The sequence below is a fragment of the Mixophyes fleayi genome, chromosome 1 (assembly GCF_038048845.1).
Source record: "Mixophyes fleayi isolate aMixFle1 chromosome 1, aMixFle1.hap1, whole genome shotgun sequence".
Lineage (NCBI taxonomy): Eukaryota > Metazoa > Chordata > Amphibia > Anura > Limnodynastidae > Mixophyes > Mixophyes fleayi.
The window spans coordinates 132,808,669-132,834,454 of NC_134402.1; the positions used below are offsets into that span (position 1 = coordinate 132,808,669).

A 25,786-nucleotide genomic window follows, 5' to 3' on the forward strand; every position below is an offset into this window, starting at 1 on the left:
CTGATAATGGAAATATACAACAGGAATTCTAAAACAAATTATATTTCAGTTGCACCAAATTAACTGTAGTTCCGTTTGGTATGCAGATATACCACATATTTGTGTGGCACATATAAATCTGAATTGTGAAAGGTTACACACCATAAAGGTTGATAACCACTGGATTAGCTGTTAAATTCTAAAGCCTTACAGATTCTACCCGCACACATCTACTTTGCATTTTGTACAATGTAAAATAGCAGGAAGTATAAGACAGATGGAAGGGCAGTTCTGTATTTAGACTTTTGTTAGTTTTTAGCTCTCTCATTGCTGAACAGAACAAAATGTAAAACTCAGCGATAATAAAAGACAGACAACTTACCGTTGACTACTTCCTGGGCTCTCTCCCTGGTAAAAATGAAAAAAAACATTTCAGTACAGAGTATCATACTTACAATTTCATTGGTTTTACGGAATGTCATTTACTAGACGTTAAATAGAAGAAATGCTTCTACTTATGTCTGGGCTACAACTAGAACGGGAGGACTAAACTATTCAAACAAACAATTGCGTGCTAGGTATTTTTGTACTGATTAGGACAAGTTATATAACCCATTTAAATGAAAAACATTAAAACCCATGTCTCTCCTATGTCAAATCCATCTTATAAATTATGAGCTAATGAAGCCATTAAGATAAAAAAACAAAATCGTATATATATTTTTTATTTGCAATTTGCCATTTTAAGCAGTTAGTGGAGCTTCCCAAAATAAGATACTGTATGACTTCTTATATTTACAGGGACATCTAATATGTGTAATTTAGTACAGATTATGCGCACAAGTGACATACGAGGAAGCGACATAAATTATCGTATATAAATTATTTTTTTTGCACCTTTTCAACCCCCTGTGGGGAGTCTTCCCCTTCTAACTTTTAATACAAACAGCATATAAACTATAAATAAAATCTAAGCTAATGTTAGACAATGGTTCACAGAGCATCTCTGGGCCTTACAAATAGATTTGCATAATTATTCACAATATGAAAATCTGGAAGGATTCCAAATATTTAATCTGTAAGAGTCCATTTTAAATATAACCAAAAATATATTTTGGGGGAAAAAAAAATCTAATTAGTAGATTAACAGATAAACTGTTAAATCACTAAAAAATACCCACCGCGTGCACTCTAACCTTATTGATTACTTTTTTGACTCCAAATGTAGTGAACTGCTTCACGTTTTCTGATGCTATACATGACCTGCAAAAAGTGTAACCCACATACAAGGCCAGTGTGGTTCTTATGCTATCCGTATACTTTAGTGTATTGTTTGGTTCCTTGATTTTGTCTGTCTGCAAGAACCAAATAAATAAAAAAAAAAAAATACAAAAAAAAATAAAAATACAAAAAACCCCAAAACCATAAAAATGAGTTTGGTCATCTAGCACATATCTCAGGGAATTATGAACATACATACCTCATCACTTTCTACGAGATTTTCAAACTGTTGGAAGAAAAAACATTACATGGTTAATTTGAGTTTTTTTTTAAAAAAAAAACAAGTGTCAAATATATTTATCCTGGTTTTGTAAATATACTGAAATGATATAAAAATTTCCAGACTAAAAAAATAAATAAAAAAATACTGCTTGAAAAAAAATATACATAAAGTCTTAGCTAACAGAATTTCACATAAAGCTCTGAGTTTTTTTTCTATATAATCAGACTGTCTGTAAAGTCAAAAGTATGACACTGCAGGAAGACTATTAAACCCAAGTCTCTGCAGCATCACAAACATAACATTTGTCAAGTTGACCATATAGAAAACAGGTAACAAAAAGATAGAGGCGTGAATTAGAACTGCTGGTTCATAGCTATGTGTTTGCATGTAGTGTTCAGAGGGCATTGTAATCTAGATTAAAGATTGATCCAATGGCTAACTCTCTCGTTCATTTAAAAAAAAAAATAATAATTACCACAAAATTGGAAAAATTAATGACAGCAAAATAATATACATTATATTTGTACACAGCATTATATTACAACTAGAAACATGTATAGACCAACCGCTACTATAAAACTTTGGTCTCATCACACATAGTATACAGTACTTATCTTCTAACTTTTGGAGAGAGAGATGCGTCAGTTTTTATAATGGGCACTTTGCCTACCCAGTATAGAAGTCCCTAATGTTGGTTAAACTTGTATACAATTCTGAATTTCTGGGAGAGGGAGAGGGAGGAAAAAAACAACAAAATAGCCACACATGGTTCTGGTTTTCCCTAGTCATAATATCTTCCAGTCTGGAGTTAAGGTTTCCTAATATAAAGCCAAGCAGTTACATTGCTGTGATAAATCTAAAGGTTTGACAAAAAATCCATGATAAACCTACTTTAGCTTCTCAACACACTTTAAGATGTGAATGAGCAGATCAATGAGCCCTGTGACTATTCCTATTTTTATCAACAGAGAACCTTAGTGTTTTAATGGGGCACTCTTAGGATAAAATGATTTTTAAAACATATTATAGTTTATTAGTATGCATTAAGTTAATGCATACTAATAAACTATAATATGTTTTAAAAATCATGTTATCCTAAGAGTGCCCATTTGAAACACTAAGGTTCTCTGTTGATTTATATTTCTCATATATAGTGTGGGAGCACCACTTCTAGGTTTCTGGACATATATATATATATATATAAATAAAATACTAAACATATGTATTATATGGATATTAATAATTGAAAAACCATTACCTAGTAGCAATTAGGATATTCCTGGTGCGATTTTCACAAACTTTACCTATTCCTATTTTTAGTCTGCTTTGAATGCGCTTTGCCTTCCTGAATGTTATACAGGCAAACACATACATGTGAATGTAACATCAATAAGGTAAAGATAATAAATTGATATACATATGTACAGAAAGCCAGCATGCCTGTTTCTAACTACGTGAGCTAGAGATGTATACATCTCATGGGCATGATCACTTGTAGATATACAAACTTAAAACAAAGCAATACTATCATTTATTGGGTCACACTGATGATTCAAGTGCAGGCTGTAGGGACCAAAACATTACCTTATCAAACAAACAAAATACATATTTGCTGCACTTACAACGCTAATAAAAGTAATGAGGGCTAGAAATGTTGTTGCCGACCTCTTCTGTTGATGTTTACACCTGACCTACTAGACTAAATCATTTACAGCATTTGACTTGTAAACAAATGAAACCACCAACCTCAATAGTATAGTGCTCCCCTCTTGTGGAAGTTCTGAAATATTTAGATCTGTAAATGACAAACAATGATAGTAGCTTAATAATACACAAAAACAAATAAATAGTGGTGTTATGCTTTAAAATGAACATCTATAAAAAAATAAAAAAAAAAAATAAAAAAAAGCTTTCTATGTGAATTAGTAATGGTGATCTCATAAATTATATAAGTTGTTTCAAAGTAAATTATCTACAAGTATAAGGCAGCAGCTTAAAAGTAAAACACATCAAAACCTAAAAAAAAAAAAAAAATCAAAAAAAATCAAAAGGCTAACCAATTAAAATATACAATTTATTCCGACCATACAATTTATGAAATGTGTTTTGGTGGACAGATATGCTTAAATTAAAAATAAAACTTTTTAAGAGTACATATTCAGCATCTATAGATTTATGCGTTACATATGGAAATGATTAATGAAAGTAATTTATAGGGCCCTTCTCCCTCCTGTCTCTCTACCTTCTCTTCTGCATATATTTGCCTTGCCTGGAGCCTCTGAAGTCTTGGTACTACTCGTTTATTGTTTTGTACTGTTATTCCCTGTACTGTCCATTGTTTGTATTGTGTACGGCGCTGCGGAAACCTTGTGGCGCCTTATAAATAAATGATAATGATAATAATAATAATAATAATAATAATAATAATAATAATAATAATAATAATAATAATATTGACCCAAAGTGTATATCTGCACTAAAACCATAGCAACAAAACATCAATTATTTTCTGTTGAGTGCAAGTTAGATAATGTAAGCAATTGTGTGTGGTTGCTATGGTTTTATTCCAGACTTGTACCTTTGAACAATATGACTTAACATTAACTGCTTCATGGTCTTCATGGTTCAAACTTGTTTTTCCAGCACATCTCACAAATGTTCGATCGGATTGAGATCTGGGGAATTTGGAGCTCACTTTGAAACCCTGTCATGTTCCTCAAACCATTCCTGAACACTTTGCATTGTGACAGGGTGCATTATCCAGCTGAAAGAGGCCACTGCCATAAGGGAATACCGTTGCTGTGAAAGGGTGTACTTGGACTGCAACAATGTTTAGGTAAGAGGTATGCGTCAAAGTAACATCCACATGAATATTAGGACCCAAGGTTTCCCAGCAGAATATTGCCCAGAGCATCACACTGCCTTTGCTGGCTTGCCTTCTTCCCATAGTGCATTCTCGAGACATCTCTTCCCTAGGTAAACAATGCACACACACCACGCCATCCACATGATATAAACGTGATTCATCAGATCAAGTCACCTTCTTCCATAGCTCCATGGTCCAGTTCTGGTGCTCACGTGTCCACAGTAGGCGCTTTTGGTGGTGGACATTGATCAGCATGGGAATGTGTGTTTTGACGTCTTTCCATCATAGCCAGCATTCACTTTTTCAGCAATTTGTGCTACAGTAGCACTTCTGTGGGATTGGACCAGACAGGCTAGCCTTCGCTCCCCATGCGCATCAATGAGCCTTGGGAGCTTATGGTCTGGTCGCTGGTTCACCGGTTGTCCTTCCTTGGGGCACTTTTTGCAAGTAATAACCACTGCATACCGGGAACACCCAAAAAAAACCCACTGTTTTGGAGATGCTCTGGCCCAATCGAATTGCTATCACAATTTGCAATCTGTGGTAAAAAGTCGCTCAGATCATTAGGCTTGCCTATTATTTCTGCGTGCAACATATCAACTTCAAAAACTGATGCTGCCTAATATGTTCTACCACTTCACAAATTCCACTGTAACAAGATAATCAATGTTATTCACTTCACTTGTCAGTGAATGCTGATCGAGATAGATAGATAATCTCAAATTATTTACATAGGTTTCTAATAAGTGGAAGACAAATACATTAAAAATAAACAAAATAAAAACGAGAAGGGTACATATCACATACTAGTAATAAACCCATAGTTCCAGGAAATGCTCTATAACATAATACATTGTCAGCAAGACACTCTCCAGCCTTGCAAATCACATCATGTTCCACCACTAGAAATAAAAACACACCTTCTGGTGAGGCCACAATTTTCTAGACAAACAGGTGCCAATTAGAAACCACACAAAGACATTTAATAAAAACATATTAAGACTAAAAAGCACTGACAGAAGATGAAAAATGTGTGTAAAGTTATACGTACATTGAGCACTCAAGGTCACACACATGGAGATAGGATAAAATCCTCACTTGTACTCTCCCAGATAGGACAATGCACATGTAAAAAATTAAATACAATAATATAGTGTAATACGTTATATATAAATGATCTTCCAACATAAAGAAAAAGTCCCAGAGGTATCCCAAGATTGATAAAGGACTTTCAAAAGCCAGCAGTGAGAAAAAAGGGATAGAGGTTCTTCAATCATAAGGTGTGTGTCACCATCCCCCTTTCACTCTATATGCTTACAGAAATTCTTCTTTCATGCTGGCGATATATAGATACCACTCTTTATCTTTCACATACATTTCCTGGACAATGTCCACTCTCATCAAGACCAGAGGTCCGGACTAAAGTAGCTGTGAGAAAGGGCTGCAAAAACCAAAAGATTGAATAAGGTCTCCTTCCTCCAACGAATAGATCCAGCTGAAGGCCGGGGTTTAGCGATTCGATTTTCGAACGCGTTTCCACTCCTCTTGGAGTCTTTTCTAAGGCAGAATGATACTTATTCACTAATCCCCCTCTAGAACTACCAAGTGCAAACCAAGTAGTTTTCAATTTAAGTTCTAGAGTATTATCAGAGGAGGAAAATTCTGTTTTAAGAAAAGGCTTAAAATATGCACCCACCAACCGTATTAATCACTTTAACACCTATATTGATGTGCAAAAATTTATCAGAAAGATAACTTTAAAATTTTTGGGGGGGAATAAAGATGGTAATACTGAAATTAACCCCATATATGATGGATCCTACAATAAAGTCAAAAACAAATCCCATTTCTATCTCACTTATATGAAAGGAAATTCGATAGATACTTTTAATAAAACTAGTGGTGGAAGAATTAAATGGAATTAAAAAAAATAAAAAAAATAAATCACCCAATAGCACATAATTTAACTCAAGGAGAAAGAAAAGCACTTAAGATTCTACAGGAAGATAGTAGTATCACCATTAAACCTGCGGACAAGGGGGAGGTGTAGTTATTATGGATTCAGACAAATATGAAGCAGAAATTATTAGACAATTAAATAAGGGTAACATATAAAAAACTTAAGTGACCCTACAGATATTATAAAGCAATTGGATATATTATATAATAAGTATCAAACAACAGGAATATTAACGAAACAAGTAGTGGAATCTCTACGGGTATCCAATCTCACAGTATCGGTCATGTATATTTTACCAAAAATACATAAGAACCTCTCCAAACACCCAGGTCGACCTATCATACCTGGGACTGGGAGTATTACAACAAATCTCTTGGAATTTATTGATTATTTTGCAACCAGTAACGAAAGGGACAAGATCCTATTTGAAAGATACGGGAGATTTTCTGCAGAAAATATCCTCAATTGTATGGCAATCAGATTATATTCTAGTTACAGCAGATGTTAGTTCCCTGTATACCATCATCAAACACGATCTAGGTGTCAAAGCAACTATTCATTTTCTTAGAGACACGCAATATTCGGAAGAATTAATGTCATTTTTGATTGAGGGTATTTCATTCATCCTCATTAATAATTATTTTAGGTTTAAGGACCAATACCATTTACAACAAGTTGGCACTGCAATGGGAACCAGATTCGCCCCTAGTTATGCCAACTTGTTTATGGCCTATTGGAAAGAACTGTTGGTATGGCAGGGTCACGACTTTGGGGCGAGTCTGGTTCTAGGGTATCGTTTCATAGACGATATATTTATTATTATTATCATTTATTTGTAGACTATACAGGGTGAAACAGTACAGAACAATAAACAAAAAATACCAATACTTCAGAAACTCCAGGCAGGCTGATGCAATAAGCACGGAGCAGAAGAACAGGTGAGGAGACAGGAGGGAAGAGGGCCCTGCACATGTGAGCTTACATCCTAAAGGAGGGTAGACAGAACAGGCACAAGGGGAGCCAGAAAAGAGGTGGGATCCTGAGAGAGGAAGGGACGGATGCGGGCGATGTTGTGCAGTTGGAAGCGACAGGACTGGGCAAGGGAATGGATGTGGGGGGCAAAAGAGAGAGAGGAGTCGAGGGTGACACCCAGGCAGCGTAGTTGGGTAACAGAGGAGATGGTGGTGTTGTTGACGACAATAGAGAGGTCATGGTGGGATGGGAATCTGGGTGGAGGAAAGACTGAGTTCCGTTTTGGAGATATTGATTTTGAGAAAACGTGCAGACATCCAGGAGGAGATGGCGGAAAGGCAGTCAGATACCCGAGAGAGGAGGGTGGAAGAAAGATCAGGAGAAGAGATGTAGAGTTGAATGTCGTCAGCATAAAGGGGATACTGAAGACCAAAGGAGGAGATGAGAGCGCCAAGTGAGGAAGTATAGAGCGAGAAGAGTAAAGGGCCGAGAACAGAGCCCTGCGGGACGCCTGCAGGGAGAGGGTAGGGGGAGGTGGAAGAACCAGAAGTGGATACAGAGAAGGAGCGGTTAGCAAGGTATGAGGTGAACCAGGCATGGACAGATCCAGAGAGGCGTAGAGAGAGAAGGGTATATATAAGGGAGATACATTTTTCATATGGCAGGAAAATAAAAATGAACTGACCAATTTTTGTTTCTACCTTAACAATAATGAGTTTAATATTCAACTCGTTTTTGATTCTAGTGAAGTTTCTGTCAATTTCCTAGACATCACATTATACATCAAGGATCATTTTCTACATACAAAAACCTACGGATATCAACAGCTATATTCAGTTCAGTAGCAACCATCATCATAATTGGTTGAAGGGAATTCCTCTGGGTCAGATGAAAAGGATCAAGAGGAATTGTACAGAACAGGAAGTATCAGAAAACCAAATTCAAGGAAAAAAAATAGTTTGTAGAGAAGGAGTATAACGAGTCACATCTGGAGCGAGTAGAGGAAGATTTGAATAATACAAATAGAGACACTCTCCTCCTACCTGGTACATCTGAGAGGGCACCATGTGAAAAATTTGAGTGGGCCTTTGTAACACTATTTAATGCAGATTACAAAAGGATGGAAAGTTTACCATAAACATTGGAAATTATTGGAAAAAGACGAGATCATTGGTCCGGTTCTACCTGAAAAACCTATTTTCATCTATAAAAAAAAAAAAACACATATCCTGAAAGACAAATTAGTTAGGAGTATGGCATTTGGAAATATTAATAAACCTATTAGAACAAAAAGGTTTTCCCCGATGTGGTATATCTATGGCATGTAGGACATGTTCGTCAAATGAAAGTAAAATTAGTAAATTTACAGTTAAGTAAAAAATCTATAAAATAGAACAGTTCATTAAATGTCACACTATGTAGTTTATATAGTTGAGTGTGATTGTGGTCTAATATATATTGGACGTACATCACGTTCGTTGAAAGTTCATATTAGAGAACACATAACTAATATTAAGAAGGATTTTAATACCCATTCTTTGTCACTTCATTTTAAAAATGTTCATACCTGTAATGCCAACGATATAAAAAAATTCTGGGCTATTCAAAAAATAGACAGTGGCGCAATAGAAATATGGATGTTAGATTAGCTAAGGCAGAGATGCAATGGATCTATACATTGAATACTATGATTAAAAGGGGGTTTAAACTCTGATTTTGAGCTTAAATGGTTTATCTAACTAAATCATTATGGCTGATTTTATCTTATTAATACAATGTATTCTTTGTGTTCTGTGAGTCTGTGACTCATCTACAGGATTATGGAGGACATATATGGAGAATGACACCAAGAGATCGTCATTTCCACTACCCTGGATGAAAGATGTGAGATGTCTCATATAACATTTTAACTTATCGCCTGATTTTATTTGTTTACACATTTGTATGTATTGTTTTAAATGTTGATGCTCAATTTTAGAGATGATATTGTATTAGGGATGAGCCAATCATGTGAAACATGTTAGTGACACGGAAACGGACTCAAACCTCGTTTTATTTCCACTTCAAAACCAAGCCTCGATATGAAGAAGAAACAGCTTTGTTTGATTATGTCACTTCTGGATTTGCCGTCATGCGATCTCAGCATTCAATCAGGAATGTATAAAGAGGCGAGGGGGAATAGTGAATAAGTATCATTTTGCCCTGAAAGAGGCTCCAGGAGGAGTGGAATCACGTTAGAAAATCGAATCGCTAAGCCCCTGCCTTGTCCATGTGTATGACCTTGAGTGCTCAATGTATGTATAATTTTACACACTACTTTATTAGTTGGATTGAGTGGAATCCAATTCATACGTTCAGGGCAGTTCGGGAGGAGTGCTATAATTGAACTGTAAGTGTCAGCATATTTATGAGATTGCAAACAGGTAGAGCATAAAACAGGTATTCCAAGTGGATTCCTAAAAAGTGGAGGAGATACACAGTAAGCTATGCTGAATACATTCAAAAGGTCCCATGATGTAGAAAGCGCACATTAAAATCATTGACTCATTTGCCACAAACATTATAAGTCTATTGTCTTTTTTTTATTAAATCAAGTATGTATTGTATAAAAAAAAAAAAAAATCAATAAAACAAACACAAACAAAAGAAAAAAGGGCAAAAAAATACAGTTCCTGCTAGTAATACATGTATTATTCATGTCCGTCTATTGTCAATTTTTAATGATCAACCATAGCCCCTTTATTATTTACGTTCAATTGCAAACAGTCCTATCTTTCAGCTAGGTACTTAGTCAAAATAAGAATATGGTTAATACTTCTGGTATTACAACTGCTTTGCAAAATTAGGTCACTAGGTACCCAAACTAAGGTAAAGAACCTTTCTTCAGGACCACATGTAAAGAATAAGGATCTCTCTCCTAAAGCAAACAGATCCTCTTCTGTATGCTTAACATCTGTGAATACATCATGTGAGGGCACTTCAAACAGCAGCCAATAAGCACTATGTGCAGGGACCTAACTCATAAGGTAAAACAAAGCAAACAAGAATGATGAAAGCAGTGGAGTAACCATAATGGAGTGCAAAGTTATAATAATACCAACACCAAATCCTCATGTCGATCACTGTTGAATCCAAAGCAATGGTGCATTAAGCTGCAGAAAGGAGAATGTTCAGGCACCATACTCACAGGGAAACTCTGCTAAACAGTAACAGCAGTTCAGAAAATAAAAGTCAGGACAGGCTACAAGAAAACATTTTGAATCTTCATTGCTATGAAAACCTGCTCACAGTGACATTTTGTCAAGTGCCACTGGCACTTTCAAGTTGGGGAAACCTGTGCTGGAAGAGCTTAGCACTATAGACTAATCAGCTTCAATGAAAGCCAGTTTGTCCCAGAACATAAATTGCATGTACATGCTACACAGGAAGAACACGGAATGCTATATTTTACTACACTGTATTAGAATGACTGTGTGGACCACAATAAGGGAGAATCTAGGAGACAACAGAATTGTTTAGCGCATTTACCAGCTGGCGTTTAAACACTGCATCCGGCTGGAAATTTTAATGCAAGTGTGATGCATGCTACCACATTTGCAAAAATAAAATCTATTCTGTGTGTCTATAACAATCTGCGTTTGCGTCCCAGCTTGGATTTTTTGGATGCTGCTTGATGAATTTCAGAGTGTTGAAAGTATACACATGAAAGTCCATTCATCTCTAGCACATTGTATACGTAGCTACTAGGAGTAACAAGAGAGGGTGTTATGCTGTATTTTTCTTATTCACATCATTGGGGATGTGTGCTCCATGTAAAAAAACTCATGGAAATGAATGGCCCACTGAAACGAATGGAATTTTCATGCATTAGCTTGTCTCAAACCACATCAAAACAGAGTAGTGTCTATTTAAGTGTTATCAAGGCAAGAAAAATACTTCCGTCTAGCCAAACACTTTGTGGCTAGTGTGAGAACTCACTTGTGATTTGCTGATCAGCTAATGAAGCTCCAAGTCAATTACTTCTCTTGTCAAGTAATCGGGGCTCCTAGCAAACAGCTTGCAGAGTATGATTAATTTTGTTTGGGTTTTTTTCCCTTTTGATTCAAAAAAGAAAATTTTCCCCTGGACCAAAATTAGATTTTAGGCATAATTACAAATCAAGCACAATATTTTATTTTCTAAAATTGGTCAACAAGGGTTTGGGGATTTTTTTTTTTTATTCCAAATTGATTTAACAATCATGTGTGTTGTATTTACTAACCAGTACTATTTAAGTATAAGGGAAGGTTGTCACCATTACACAGGGACCATTGATGTGGAAGGGCTAATATTGCTCATTAGCCTGCCCCTTCCCCCAGCCAAATGAGGCTCTAGGCCTTACTGAACAACCTGGGACTGGATTATACTATGACGAGCAATCCCACACTGGTAGTTAATAGTGAGAACTAAACCATGCAGTCTAGAGCTTAAGCTGGTTGACAAATTTATTGCGTGGGATGATGCCCACTCTGTCTGATTAAATAAATAATTAAACAGCATGCAGTGTTTTCCCATTATATGGTGCTTGGAGCCAGAAGTGAAATGGAGTTTCTACATGTAGCGCACACTTTGGAAACTCCATTGAATTTAATTGGAAAAGCTCACTACCCCTTGTGTCCTGGAAACATTAGCAAACACATGAAAATGAGTTAAGCACATATTGGACACATGCCCATAGCTTGTATATCTGTTTTCAAATGAAGTTTGCAGTTGTCTTTTTTGAAGCACAAACAATGATAATGGGTACTTGTCCACTCTCCCGAAAAGTCCGGGAGACTCCCGAATTCCGGACAGGTCATTCTCCCACATACTGCCCAGTGGAAGCCTCCATGAAGCGATTCGTGATGATGAGCAGCACGGTGGCTAAGTGGTTAGCACATCTGCCTTACAGTGCTGGAGTCACGAGTTCAATTCCCGACCATGGCCTTAGCTGTGTGGAGTCCGTATGGTCTCCCTGTGTTTGCGTGGGTTTCCTCCGGGTGCTCCGGTTTTCCTCCCACTCCAAAAACATACTAGCAGGTTAATTGGCTGCTATTGGCTGTAATTGACCCTAGTGTCTGTCTGTCTGTATGTTAGAGAATTTAGACTGTAAGCTCCAATGGGGCAGGGACTGATGTGAATGAGTGCTTTTATAGCACCACTGATTCCACAGCGCTGTACAGAGAGTACAGCGCTGTGGAATCAGTGGTGCTATATAAATAAATGATGTTGATGATCTTGTCATTTTGCCCCTCCTGAGGCAAAATTACAATTCTACGACACTGTGTTTTGGGGATTAGGGAGGTAAGGACCCTCGAGGAGCCAAGGTAATTGTGCATCTATTGACATTAATAGAGATAATGCCTAAAAGTAGGCTACCTGGCTATCTGCAATTGTCTAGCTCCAAACATACCATGTTTTGCCAAAGTATTAACATATTTAACAAACATAAAACTAATTCCTTCAGATGGAATAAGACAAAGTTCCAGAGAGAACAGATGGTACAGGCAGAGGCCCCCTTATCGAAACACTATATGCTTAGAAAGTATTCAAAACAAAATATTACTTAATAAAATAAGTAGACATCACTTAACCTCATTATTTAGGAGAAATCACACATGTAGTCCATTCTAACCAAATCATGGCATATAACTTGCGTTCTGCAAAGTCAAGACTGAAGCTTCAATTTTGAAAAAAAAATATATACTTTTTTTTCTTAAATCACTCCAGAGTTAGGGAAACAAGCATCATTAATTAATACCATTACATAAATGTTTAATGATTTTTGGCATGCATGCTAGATGCAGATACACGTGACTAGCTCTAGAAAATATGTAATATGTGACTGTTTCAGTGCACAGAACAGCTGGCAAAAGTGAGGTCAAGGCTGCTCAGAGTAGAAGAATTAAAGAAGATTTATTGATATCCGAGAGAACAAAGTGTGTGATAATGTTTGCGTGAGTCGATGTTCTAAAAACAAAATAAATATTCAGAGCCTGAGGACAACAACCAAATTTGTATCTATTATCAACTAGAATATATTTTGTAATAAGGGTGCAACCAACATAGAACCTTTTCCCTTCATTTACACACAGTAGGTGCACTGATCCGCTATCATGAATATTTTTGATTTGGTAGTTCAGCCAACTTGCTGTGGGTCATAACAGTTTCCTTTACCACTACTTCCCCTTTCATTGCCAGTATGAGAAATCAGAATCGTTAGCCACTGGCCATTCATTCAACCTCACAAGTGCTGAATTAATAAGCATTAGTAAAAACACAGAGTGGAGTGTATGGACAAACTATGACTATTCTGGTCCGCAGTCAGATTTCCAATTACGGCTAAACGAATGGTTTAAAACGTCGCTTTAGTGTTGATAAAATATACTGTTGGCTCTCATAATCTCTCTACAAATAATCATGCTGCAAATGGAGAAAAAAAAATGATTGCAACAAAACAAAATAAACTATTACCTAACATTACTAAACCAAAAACATATTTTTAAAGACAACATCACTGTTAAATCTTTTAAAGGAAAATCAAGCAATATCTCTCTCACACTGAAGTCTATCTGCTCTGTATCAGTTGTATTATGCTTAGGTTTTTTTCATTACAGGCAATTTGCATAGATCTTTTAGAGCCGACTGTCAGATGAAACCTTATGCAAGTCTTATCTGCACCTGCCCTGCCCTCCTATAGTGAAATACCCATTGGGAAGTTCTTAGTGATGTTCCTAAATTATATCATTCTAATCTGGAAGCATTTATTCTGAACTTTGCATACAGCGAGAGTAGCCATGTACTAAACGGTACATGCTGTTACTGCCAACATTGCTAGACCACCAGATTGAGTATCATGCATGAAATACATCTATCCATCCATTTATTTGTTCACATGGTCAAAAGTGAAAATCTTGTTCAAGTTCAGTTCATGCATTAATAAATGTTGTAACAATTAACTCCTGAATATTCAGCTAGGAGAGCACCTGCATCCAAAAATTGTGTCTTACAATTATTAAGGCTAATGATGAACAGAATTCTCTCACACTATTTTCCTGCATATAGCACGCCATGCAAACACCAAGTTCTTATCACACTAAGGCAGGGTTTCCCAAACCCAGTCCTCAGGGCTCCCTAACAGTACAGGTTTTGCATATCTCCTTGCTGGAGCACAGATGTATTCATTACTGACTGACACATTGTAACAGATCCACAGGTGGTCCTAATTATGTCACATGTGATCCGGAAAACCTGCACTGTTAGGGAGCCCTGAGGACTGGGTTTGGGAAACCCTGCACTAAGGGATAAATTTATCCAGCTGCAAGTTTCTGGCAGGCTTGAAAAGTGGAGATGTTGCCTATAGCAACCAATCAGATTCTAGCTCTCAATTTGTAGAATATACTAAATAAATGACAACTAGAATCTGATTGGTTGCTAAAGGCAACATCTCCACTTTTTAAACCAGCCAGAAATTAGCAGCTTGATAAATTTACCCCTAGGTCTCTGTAAATGTACCAATGTACAACAACAACAAAAAATTACCACTATTCATGTGACAGGAACCTGGGGTCCTCTCTACTTGCGATCTGCAATATGTGAAGGCTAAATATCTCTTCAGGTATCTACACATCTATTCAAAAGTTTGGGGATAAAGTTTAGGGCAGAGAAGTTTTGTAACTAGCAATTTAAGAGCAGCGCAAATCTTTTAACACTGTATGGAAACATTGGAGCATAGCAAAGCATAATTTATAACAATGGTCAGTATGTAATTATGTCAATTTTATACATCATGAAGCCCAAAGAACAACGTATTGTACCATCCTGTGAGCCCATAAAACTGCACCAGACTGATTACCCTCCAGCTCCACCTCAATGCATCTGCCGGTAACCATCAGCACTGATTCACAGTCACTGGAACTCTCAGGCACAGAGCCATAACAAGCCATGCTATTACAGCAGCCAGAGAAACACGCTCTCCTATAGTAATACACCAGTCACATCACCGGTGTTTCCAGTGCCGTAACTAGCCATTTTAGTGCCCTTGGCGCGACAGGGAACCGGCGCCCCCCATCTAAGTGAGAGTGTCAATTGTCGGGTGGGTGTGGTCAACCTACTGTGGGGGCGTGGCTAGCACTTTACAAGTTCTAGACCGCACTGAAACCACCTCCCTCTCCATTATTCTTGGTCTGGCTTTGTAAGGATCTTTATGTAATAAGCCTCCATAGAATCAAAGTACTTTAAATGCAGCTATCACATGCTAGCTGTATAAAAAAATTAATTGGTTATTGAAATAAAACTCACTGAAACAAATTAAAACATAAATGTAATGGTACCATCTGTATCACACTGCCGCTTCATCCCACTGTGCTCTCCATAACAGTTTCTCCTTTATCACACCGTGCCATGGAGCCATCTCTATCATTGTGCCCCCTTGTCACCATCACACTAAATATAATATATATAACACAAAACAAATGGGAGGGGACGCCAAATAGTATAATACTGTATATAAAAATACAGAAAGGTGTACCAAAAGTCAGAATCTTAACCACTAAATAGGTAGAGACACTCAGGTAATAATAGTGGATCAACAGGAAGAAGGAAATGAGGAACCACTCTAGAACACCAGCGCCGTGCCAATATAATATGCGTACCAGATAAAAGATCTTTAAAGCTTATCTGTAGGTATAACCGGTATCTTCACCAATCAAGTTGAGCCTTATTACCCCATGGGAATAGCAGATGCTTCATACAATGTTGAAAGGTTCCGGAACTGGCACTTCATATATACTCAGTAGTATTCAGGATAATGGAGAGGAAGAAACTCACATAGTGTAATGCTGTATAGCAATACATTTATTACATAAATAATGTGGATGTGCACTTACATAAAAAATATATATATATATATATATATATATATATATATATATATACACACACACATGTACACACACACATACAATATAAAGAGCCTCCTAGTGTCCGCCGTACCTTACAGAGAGCATTCCTGTGACCGCCATACCTTACAGAGAGCATTCCTGTGACCGCCATACTATACAGAGAGCATTCCTGTGACCGCCATACTATACAGAGAGCATTCCTGTGACCGCCATACTATACAGAGAGGATTCCTATGATCACCATACTATACAGAGAGCATTCCTGTGACCGCCATACTATACAGAGAGCATTCCTGTGACCGCCATACTATACAGAGAGGATTCCTATGATCGCCATACAATACAGAGAGCATTTCTGTGACCACCATACTATACAGAGAGCATTCCTGTGACCACCATACTATACAGAGAGCATTCCTGTGACCGCCATACTATACAGAGAGGATTCCTATGATCACCATACAATACAGAGAGCATTCCTGTGACCACCATACTATACAGAGAGGATTCCTATGATCACCATACTATACAGAGAGCATTCCTGTGACCATACTATACAGAGAGCATTCTTGTGACTGCAATACAGATAAATACCTCACCTGAAATTAATAGACCCCACCATTAAATTAAAAAGCCCCATCAATAAATTAAATTGACCCACCAGCACCCCACAAATAAACTAGTACCCATTAAATAATTAGCCCCGCCTAAACGTCACCATTAAATTAATAGCCTACCTCCCACCCATGTACTAAGACACCCAACCTCCCTACCCTCATATCACACATTATATTAATACATACCCCCCTTCCCTCACACATTAGGGCAGCATACCCCCCCATCCCTCATAAAGCATAGCAGCATCCCCCCCCCTCCATAATAGCAAGATGCAGCACACATTCCTCCCCTCCCCTAATAGCAGCACACATTCCCCCCTCCCTAATAGCAGCATACATCCCCTCCCCCCCTCCATAATTGCAGCTTACATTCCCCCCCTGCCTCCCTCCATAATTTCAGCTTACATTCCCCCCCCCTTGCCTCCATCCATAATTGCAGCTTACATTCCCCCCTCCCCTTGCCACCATCCATAATTGCAGCTTACATTCCCCCCTCCCCTTGCCACCATCCATAATTGCAGCTTACATTCCCCCCCTCTTGCCTCCATCCATAATTGCAGCTTACATCCCCCCCCTTGCCTCCATCCATAATTGCAGCTTACATTCCCCCCTCCCCTTGCCACCATCCATAATTGCAGCTTACATTCCCCCCCTCTTGCCTCCATCCATAATTGCAGCTTACATCCCCCCCCCCCTTGCCTCCATCCATAATTGCAGCTTACATTCCCCCCTCCCCTTGCCACCATCCATAATTGCAGCTTACATTCCCCCCCTCTTGCCTCCATCCATAATTGCAGCTTACATCCCCCCCCTTGCCTCCATCCATAATTGCAGCTTACATTCCCCCCTCCCCTTGCCACCATCCATAATTGCAGCTTACATTCCCCCCCTCTTGCCTCCATCCATAATTGCAGCTTACATCCCCCCCTCCCCTCCATAATTGCAGCTTACATCTCCTCCATAATTGCAGCTTACATCCCCTCCATAATTGCAGCTTACATCCCCTCCATAATTGAAGCTTACATCCCCCTTCCCCTGCTTTGAAACTTACCTCCTGTCCAGCCGTCGCTGCCTGGCTCCTCTCTGCTTCTCTGCTCCTCTGCTGCCTAGCAACGTCATGACATCAGACGCTGAGGCAGAGGGCAGAGTTCAGAAGGGGGTGGAGCCGGGTGCCGGCCGCCATCTTGGATGCGCCGGGCGGCCGGCAGTCTGAATCTGAGGTCTGTTTAATTTTTTTTTTTTCTTTTCACTCCTCACACAGAAGTCGGTGCGGGCGGCCACTGCGCCCCCTAGGGACTGCGCCCGGGGCGGCGGCACCGCCCGCACCGGCCTCGTTACGGCTCTGGGTGTTTCTGACAAATACAGGGGTGCAGCTCTGACCGCTGATGGTGCAGTGTGCTATAATGTCATACTAAGTTCTGATGGAAATAATTGTGATCATGTGGTTGCCTTTTTCTAAGTCACCATGGCAACTGACATTTGACCATGGCTTTATTCATTAGACTTGCTTTTGTTATGTGGCATTGTCTAAGCATAGGTCTCCTGCGCTACAAATTATGAGAATTGTAAAGTGGGCTCAAATATGACTTTTTATTTTAAAGTGCAGGGGATCTTGTCTGCAGAGAAATAGCAGCAATTTCGGTTTTCTTCCACTTTTAACAAAGTCAGTCCTTGGGGGTCCAAGTTAATATACATTTTCAGACTCTCTGGTGGACTGATCAGTGAATAAGACAACCAATGTGCACATAGGCTCCAGTAGCAGGCTTAATACAGAAAGCTATTAGGTGGAATTGCTGAGCTGTGGACTTAGAAGGTCCCATGTGTAAATGAAAGAGCTATAACATTAAATCATTCATGATTGCTCCAATGAGACTAAATTACAGAACTGTATTTTTTTCCCTCTCATGGAAATATCAAGAGGATGACACAATGTCAAATTTCATAATAAAATTTAAATGATGTTTCTGCAATGTCTATTGAACTCCTTTTATGTTTTAGCAAACTTAAGACTATTTGGGTAATAAGGTATTGTTTTCTCAATGTGTTAAAACTTCCAATACATTATGTTCTCACTTTAAAGTATGTTATGTGCGTATTGTCGCTAACCAATAACGATTGTCGAACCTCGAGTTGTGTTTCCAACACACAAAGATTTATTCGCAAATAGTAGAATAATATGCTCAAGCGAAGTGATAATAAATACAGCCGTTACTTATCGCAGGCGCTCTGGATCCAGTGTGCAGTCATTCAATCCTGAAGTCTGGGGACAAGATGTCTGAACACTAGATGTGAAGCTGCTGCTTATATACACACAAACATACAGTAACACAATGAAGATGGTATAGCTTGCATCTATTGGTCCAGGTCTCAGGAAGGTCCAAGGGGTTGTCAATTATTGGCTAGTTCATCCTAAGGAATCCAAAGGAGGGGGTCACCTCTCCAGGGGGTATGCTCGGCTCTTCCCGCCAAGATTCCTTAGTCTTAAGTAGTTCATAATTCCCTATCATTCATAATTTGTGTATGCACTCTGCGATTCCCTCGCAGAGTGAACCAAACAGTAGGATATGTAAAGAGGTTTATTATGATACCACTCATGATATGATTCCTTCAACCTGTTCCGTGTATTTCACTAATATGCATGTAACTCTAATATAACATATAAATACTACTATATTTCGACATAACTGACTATGTGTTGCAACTACCATTAATGTGTACTATTTTATTAGTATGCGTGTTTGTGCGAATGTATGGTAAAAGACCAATTACTGTTGCTGCCACATGTAGTGGATGCGTACGCCCTTTCACGCCGTAGCGTGCCCTTGTACGTCGTAGTGTACCGTACGTCTCTTTTCAGACAAAGACAACCAAGTTTGCTCGACTTTAATTGAAATGACTTTATCCAGTTTGCTGACTTCGACAAGTATGGTAAGACCCAAGGAAATAAATTATATTCTGAAGTAAGCCTCTTCTAAATCAGTAGCAAAAAGTCTACTTTTATTTATATTAAACAATGTCACTTAGAATGTCAAGGCTGGTCATTATAAATGTGTTTGTCACCTTCAGATGACTTAATTATTGGCTTGCACATGCCCACTTGCAACTTCTATTAAATACACTATTGTTTTAGCCATCTTGCTTTACTTTGTATGATTTTATAAATATATACCTAAAAAGCAGTTGATTATTTTCGTTCAGGTAGATTGTGACTTTTTCTACAGGGTATTGGTAACTGCGCTTTGCCCACGAGAGGGTTGGCTAGGAAGCACACTCGGGACGCTAATTTCTTACTCGCCGATTTAGAATATTGATGCAGTGTAGCGGTGGCAACAACTAGCATATTAGCCTTACTAATAAGCCGATCAATATCCTAACTGCATGACCCACCAGACCCTCACCAACGAGGGGGGTTGTGTGGTTTCTTCTGGTTCAGACGAGCATGTTTGCAGACAAAATGTGACATGAGCAAATTGCTCTGAAACTCCTGCCGGCATCAAGATGATTGCAACGTATTCAACAATGTACTGACACAAGGGTCAAGCCAGGTCACCGGCACTTGTATCAACTTCCATGAAAACTATTCAATAGTATCCACATATTTCATGTGAACCCAAGCTATAAAAATTTGGACAGTGTTACCATATACTATTAAAGAAAATATCAGATCAAATACTTTCAAGGCTCAATTTTGTCTGACCACACTATTACTGTAAATGCACTTGGCCTCTGTTCAGCAATTTCCAGTTATGTGGAAAAAAAGCAAGGGATACTTACAAATCATGCAGTATCCTTACTTCTATAACAAGTATTAGGTCTCTTACAATAAAACAACAATATGGTTTTCTGCAAGAATTAAATCTGTTTATGAATACTGCTTCATTTGCAAAATAGAGAACTAAATCAAATCATTCTAAATTCTAATACAGACTAATAGCATAAGTGCATTCTGAACTACAAAATGACTAAATTGTGTTAGGATAGTGGGGTAGAGTGATTATTTTATCATCTTACTTCCCATTGAACACTTTAACAGCTCTTGTTACTCGCACATAAAACCATTTACTCACTCCACATCAACTACTTAACTGTATCTCAATTTAGATGCCAATGTGATTTTTTTTCCACATCTGTTTCTTTTATTTGTAAACAGTATATAAAATAGAGGGCAAAAATTTAATGGCAGAACAACGTTATTGGTACAATGAAACAGTGAGGTTTATAAAATCAAAGTTGTTGTAATGATATGGACTAAAGTTGCATATACACTATAAAAAAAATAAATCAACAGACTTAGTCATATCAAAGTAGCAGCTTAAGTTTATTGTTTTTATTTCCCTGTGTATGTATTAAAATTAGACTGAAAAGGGGGGGAGGTAGAGAGGAGTATAAGGAAGAGGGGTGGATTTCCGGGGGGTGGGTTGGGGTTGTGGGACAGTACATTTTGAGTTGACTTGTTATTTTATAGGACACCTAGAAGAGGAAGATTATAATAGAAGTGCCAAGGGTCCCAAATTGTGTTGGAATTGTTAACTTTTTCATTTTAGGGGCTAGTTATGAATCCATTTGAGACGAACGGCCAATGCGTTCTTTTCTTAAACCTCCGCTATTATCAGCTCTTACAGATCAATTATGCAGAGGTTCTAACGGTAACTGGCAAGTCAGCTAATATATGATCCAGTTTGCCTGGATTAATTAGAGCAGGCTTGCAAAGGTGAACTGGATGGGCTTCTTCTACCTCTCCGTGGCTGACATATTATTGAGTGTATGCGACATCACAGGGTCTCCCTTTGGCCAACATATTTTTATAAAGTTCATCCAACTCCCTGATGTTCTGAGTGGTCTTAAATGAATTGCTCTTTTCAGCTCTCATTTAAGGTTATTTCACAGGATTTCAATTTGGTTACAGTCTCACACATTACATAATGCTACATTACTTCAGCTTCAGCCATTTTGTTAAAGTTTTGCTTTATGTTTAGGACCACTTCCTTCCTATATAACCCCCACTGTGAAAAGAATAGGCTCACAGACAATTACTCAAAATCATGCCTTTTCGTGTCTGGAAAATCTTAAAGTGGCCATACATGCTGCATTATCAGCGAATTGACCCGACATCAAACTGCATGTGGGAATGATCTGAATACATGTGTATATGACCTCACCCATAGACCTATAACTGTCATCTTCCGACCGCACATAAAGGCCAAAATGAGTCCTGAATGCCAAATGGTTGGATCTAATCCAGCAGAGTAACCGATACAGAAAGGGATCATGTCGTTCTGGTTGAATGGGAAAATGTCAGTGTGTATGGTGACTTTTACTCAAATGACCCCCTATTTAATAGTTAATTATCCTACAAGTTAAAATATTTTTTCCACTCAAAACAGTGGATCCATGTCTACAGTTAAGGGACACAGAGGTACATTTTATATGCGTTATACGATTAAACAGTTTATTTATCTATTATTAGGACTTCTGTTTTTAGAGCTAGAGGCAAATCCAACTAATGGGTGCACATCTGATCATTGTTAAACCATGTTGAGATACAAGATGTGAAAATGAAGTTTGTTTTGCACATTTAGGGAAAATATTACCCGCTATTGTACGTAACACACCAATAATGGCCAACATTTCAAAACTGTGGTTTAGACATTTTAATTTGCCCCCTGAAATTGCATGCTTCTGTTGGGGATTGTGTAATCACCAGTCCACTATGGCACTGGCAGCTGACTGGCACACGGCTTTCTGCTTGACAGTTAGACAGTGATGGTGTGAGATCATACTGTTTTCACAAAAAAAGTTAAAGTACATGCGTAACATTTTTGGTACAATAAATTGTTTTTGAACATGACCTTGAAAACCTATTCCATACAGCAGTCAAAATGTTTGGATCAACGTACAGTATGGACTAGTACTGTTTGAAGCTGCTTAAATTTCATGTCTGGAAGAAGGATGAATTCTATGAAAGAACACCAATTGGGCTCATTGTTTATAAACTAAAACAGGACCACAACAAAGTGTAGTTTAAAAACTAGTATACGTCATCCTAGTACAACCAATGATATCAAACCAGAACATTGTCACATGAAAAAACAATCAGCTATGAAATGACACCATTTTCTAATTATGAATGACATGGTTACATTAACAAATACATCTAGCGGGAAAAAACATTTTATGCAGGAATAGATCATTCTGAGCTGGACAGTAAGGATGTCATAAATACATATAAAAGATGTATCCAAAGCAACACAAAAATTCAAAAGAATCTTAGAAAACTAGTTAAACAAGAACAACCACTAATGAAGAAACATTCGATATAAAGTGTTTACAGCACACAGGGCAAATGTGCTTCTGTTCTTCCAACACTGAAAGAAAGAAGCTCCATGTCACATTAGGATAAATCAATCATTTCATCATGGAGCTTCGATGTGAATAACTGAAATTGAGTCTTCAGACCATCCAACCTACCGGTGAGACATGACAGCATGGATGACAGCATGATATGTTAGATATACAGTAACCCAACTATCAGTCCACTGTCTGAGTAACGTGAGCCCCACACTGTAAGCATCCACCGCCCGTGAGATCTGGAACAAAGGAGTGAGCAGAACCGCAAAGACAACGGGAGAATCCCTGCAACACCAGCAAGCCGGTGCCCGGTTTAACCATAACTCTGCCATGACACGGCAATATAGTTGCCAGTCCACACACACAGAACTAGAGTTCTTTTACTATCCCGCCCACGGTTACCTTTCCCACACACCTATTCACAATGTCCCTTTAACTCACCCTCCGCCAGATCTCTGTATGCGATTACTCTCTCTCCGAAAGAGGCTGCAGCACCGAGTCCAGCAGATCCCCATGGCATACTGACCCAGGTGCGCGCACACAGCAGCCCAGGGGACGCGCAAATGCGCGCTCACCTACGCTAAAAATCGCCAGTGTGCGCGCCTCTCCAGACCGGCATTCTAAGAGCACGCACACCTCTGGTCACATGATACCGTCTTTCTTCTCCTAGAGGACAAACTGATACATATTGCACAAAACTCATATGGCTGAGACAGACATTTTACTGAAGACAATGGTCTCAATCTTCTAAATATTGATATACGACAAAATGGCCATTTCCATAGAATTATTTATGTCAGTGGTTTCTGTAAGATACATAATTATTTTGCACGTACGGCAAACGGGCCATTTTGGCTATATAGGAAGATCTTGATTCGTGTTGTTATGGAGTCTAGCAAGTTCTAGTCTAGTGATACTTAAGGAACAGCCCACAATTTTCTGTAGGCCTCTTAACGTGATAGATTTGTATCTTCATGTAGTTGTCACGTGTGTTGGGCCCTGTGGTGTTCGTGGTCAGCAGGGAGCTTAGTGAGATGGGGTTTTGCATTGGGGCCCCCATATTTCTTGACATGCCACAGAATGTGAGATTTCTTATTCGAATTAAAGTGATTTTGAGAGTTTTGATATTGTGAAAAATAATAACTATAGCAGTATGGGCATTGTGTTGTAAGCATTCCATCTTACAATACAGGTTACACATTATACATGAAAGGGTTCCTACCAATTCAGATTTGGCATGTTTTAAAGCCAGGATTTTAAATGTCTGTTTTGTTTTTTTGCTTTTTTTAAAAAAAGATCCACTTATGTCCTCTTCTGATGTTTCGGCACTGTGCCATTTTTCTAACTGTAGGTCACTTACTAAGTGCCAGTTTCTTGGAGCCCATGGACATACTCTAAAGAAACAGAATGAAGCTGTCTGGACTGCTGTTTTGCTGATTAAATGCCAGTTCACAGAACTGGGTATGAGGCTGTGCCTAGAAAAGCATCACGGCTGGGTATAATGTACAGTGTTCTCCCCAGGGCCTATTTCCCGGGTGCTCCACCTGGCTGTTTTCACTTGCCACCCGGCTCTTGGAGCCCAACAATCCTATTATAATAGAACAAACCATTGTTTCTCCTATTAGAACATGCACTGTGTCCTGGCAGGTGTGGGCAATAACTTCCAAATCTTTCAATATTACTGCAAAGTATTCTAACTGCCCCCGCCCGGCTACTTCTTAATGCCACCTGGCTGGCAAAATTTTCTGGGGAGAACACTGATGTATAGGCATAACATGTTGGGTACAAGAAGGGTAATGTTTAAACATCACTTTGCAGAGGGTATATTAACTATTAACATTTTTACAAATACTTACATTATATATTATTTTATCATATTACTAGTAGTCTGGTAACCTCACAGACTCCAATGGTCCCATGCTGCTTTCCTCTGTTACTACTGCTTGTCTGTTTCCCAGTAATTATTTTTTACGCTACATGTGTACAGAAGTAGAAAAAAAGTGTAAGTTATTGTTTGTGTATATGAGTTTGTCAATCTTTTCTTTATGGGGTGGTATTGTTTAAAACGTTTAATGTATTTGGTGGAAAACCGCTGTTATTAAAATCTTGGAATATGTAGGGAGGGGTAGCAGGACACATTACTAGAGCTAGAGTTTAGTGATCTGTAAAGTGCTCGTACTGTTGAGTGGCACTGGAGGAAGTCTCGCCCCTATGCCAACTTTGCTTCTTTGCTCACCTGCACCTCCTCCCTCACTGATTTTGCCACCTGCTTCAAAGACAAAATCAAAACAATTCAACAAGATATTTCCACATGCCAAATCTGGCACATCTCACCCACATTCTCCTACACTCCTCAATCTACCCCAGTAACCAAAGCTTCTGCATTCTTATTATCTCGCCCTACAACCTACCCCCTCAACCCTATTTCTGTTCAACGTCTCAACTCCCTCTCCCCCACTGCATGCCCACCTGTAGCACACCTCCTAAAATATCTGTCTCTCCACTGGTCCATTTCTACCCACCTTTAAACACACTGTTATCTCACAAATCCTAAAAAAAAATAAAAAATCTTGACACAGGTCAACTAACGTCCTATCTCTCTCCTCCCCTTTGCCTCCA

The 25,786-nt window shown here is 38.5% G+C and overlaps 1 protein-coding gene across 2 annotated transcripts in view; it reads right to left on the reverse strand.

Moving 5' to 3' along the window:
- AP1AR (adaptor related protein complex 1 associated regulatory protein) overlaps positions 1–23,785 on the reverse strand; it is a 47,368-nt gene extending 23,583 nt beyond the window's left edge. The window contains exons 1-4 of one of the 2 annotated variants that reach the window (XM_075200541.1): positions 23,609–23,785; positions 3,230–3,278; positions 1,460–1,486; positions 362–387 (exon numbers count right to left, since the gene is read on the reverse strand). In XM_075200541.1, the coding sequence (XP_075056642.1) occupies positions 362–387; positions 1,460–1,486; positions 3,230–3,278; positions 23,609–23,682 (176 nt within the window). In that variant the 5' untranslated portion in view covers positions 23,683–23,785. The remainder of the gene's footprint in view (positions 1–361; positions 388–1,459; positions 1,487–3,229; positions 3,279–23,608) is intronic. The other variant, XM_075200539.1, reaches the window with a different exon arrangement.
- Positions 23,786–25,786: the final 2,001 nt, after the last annotated feature.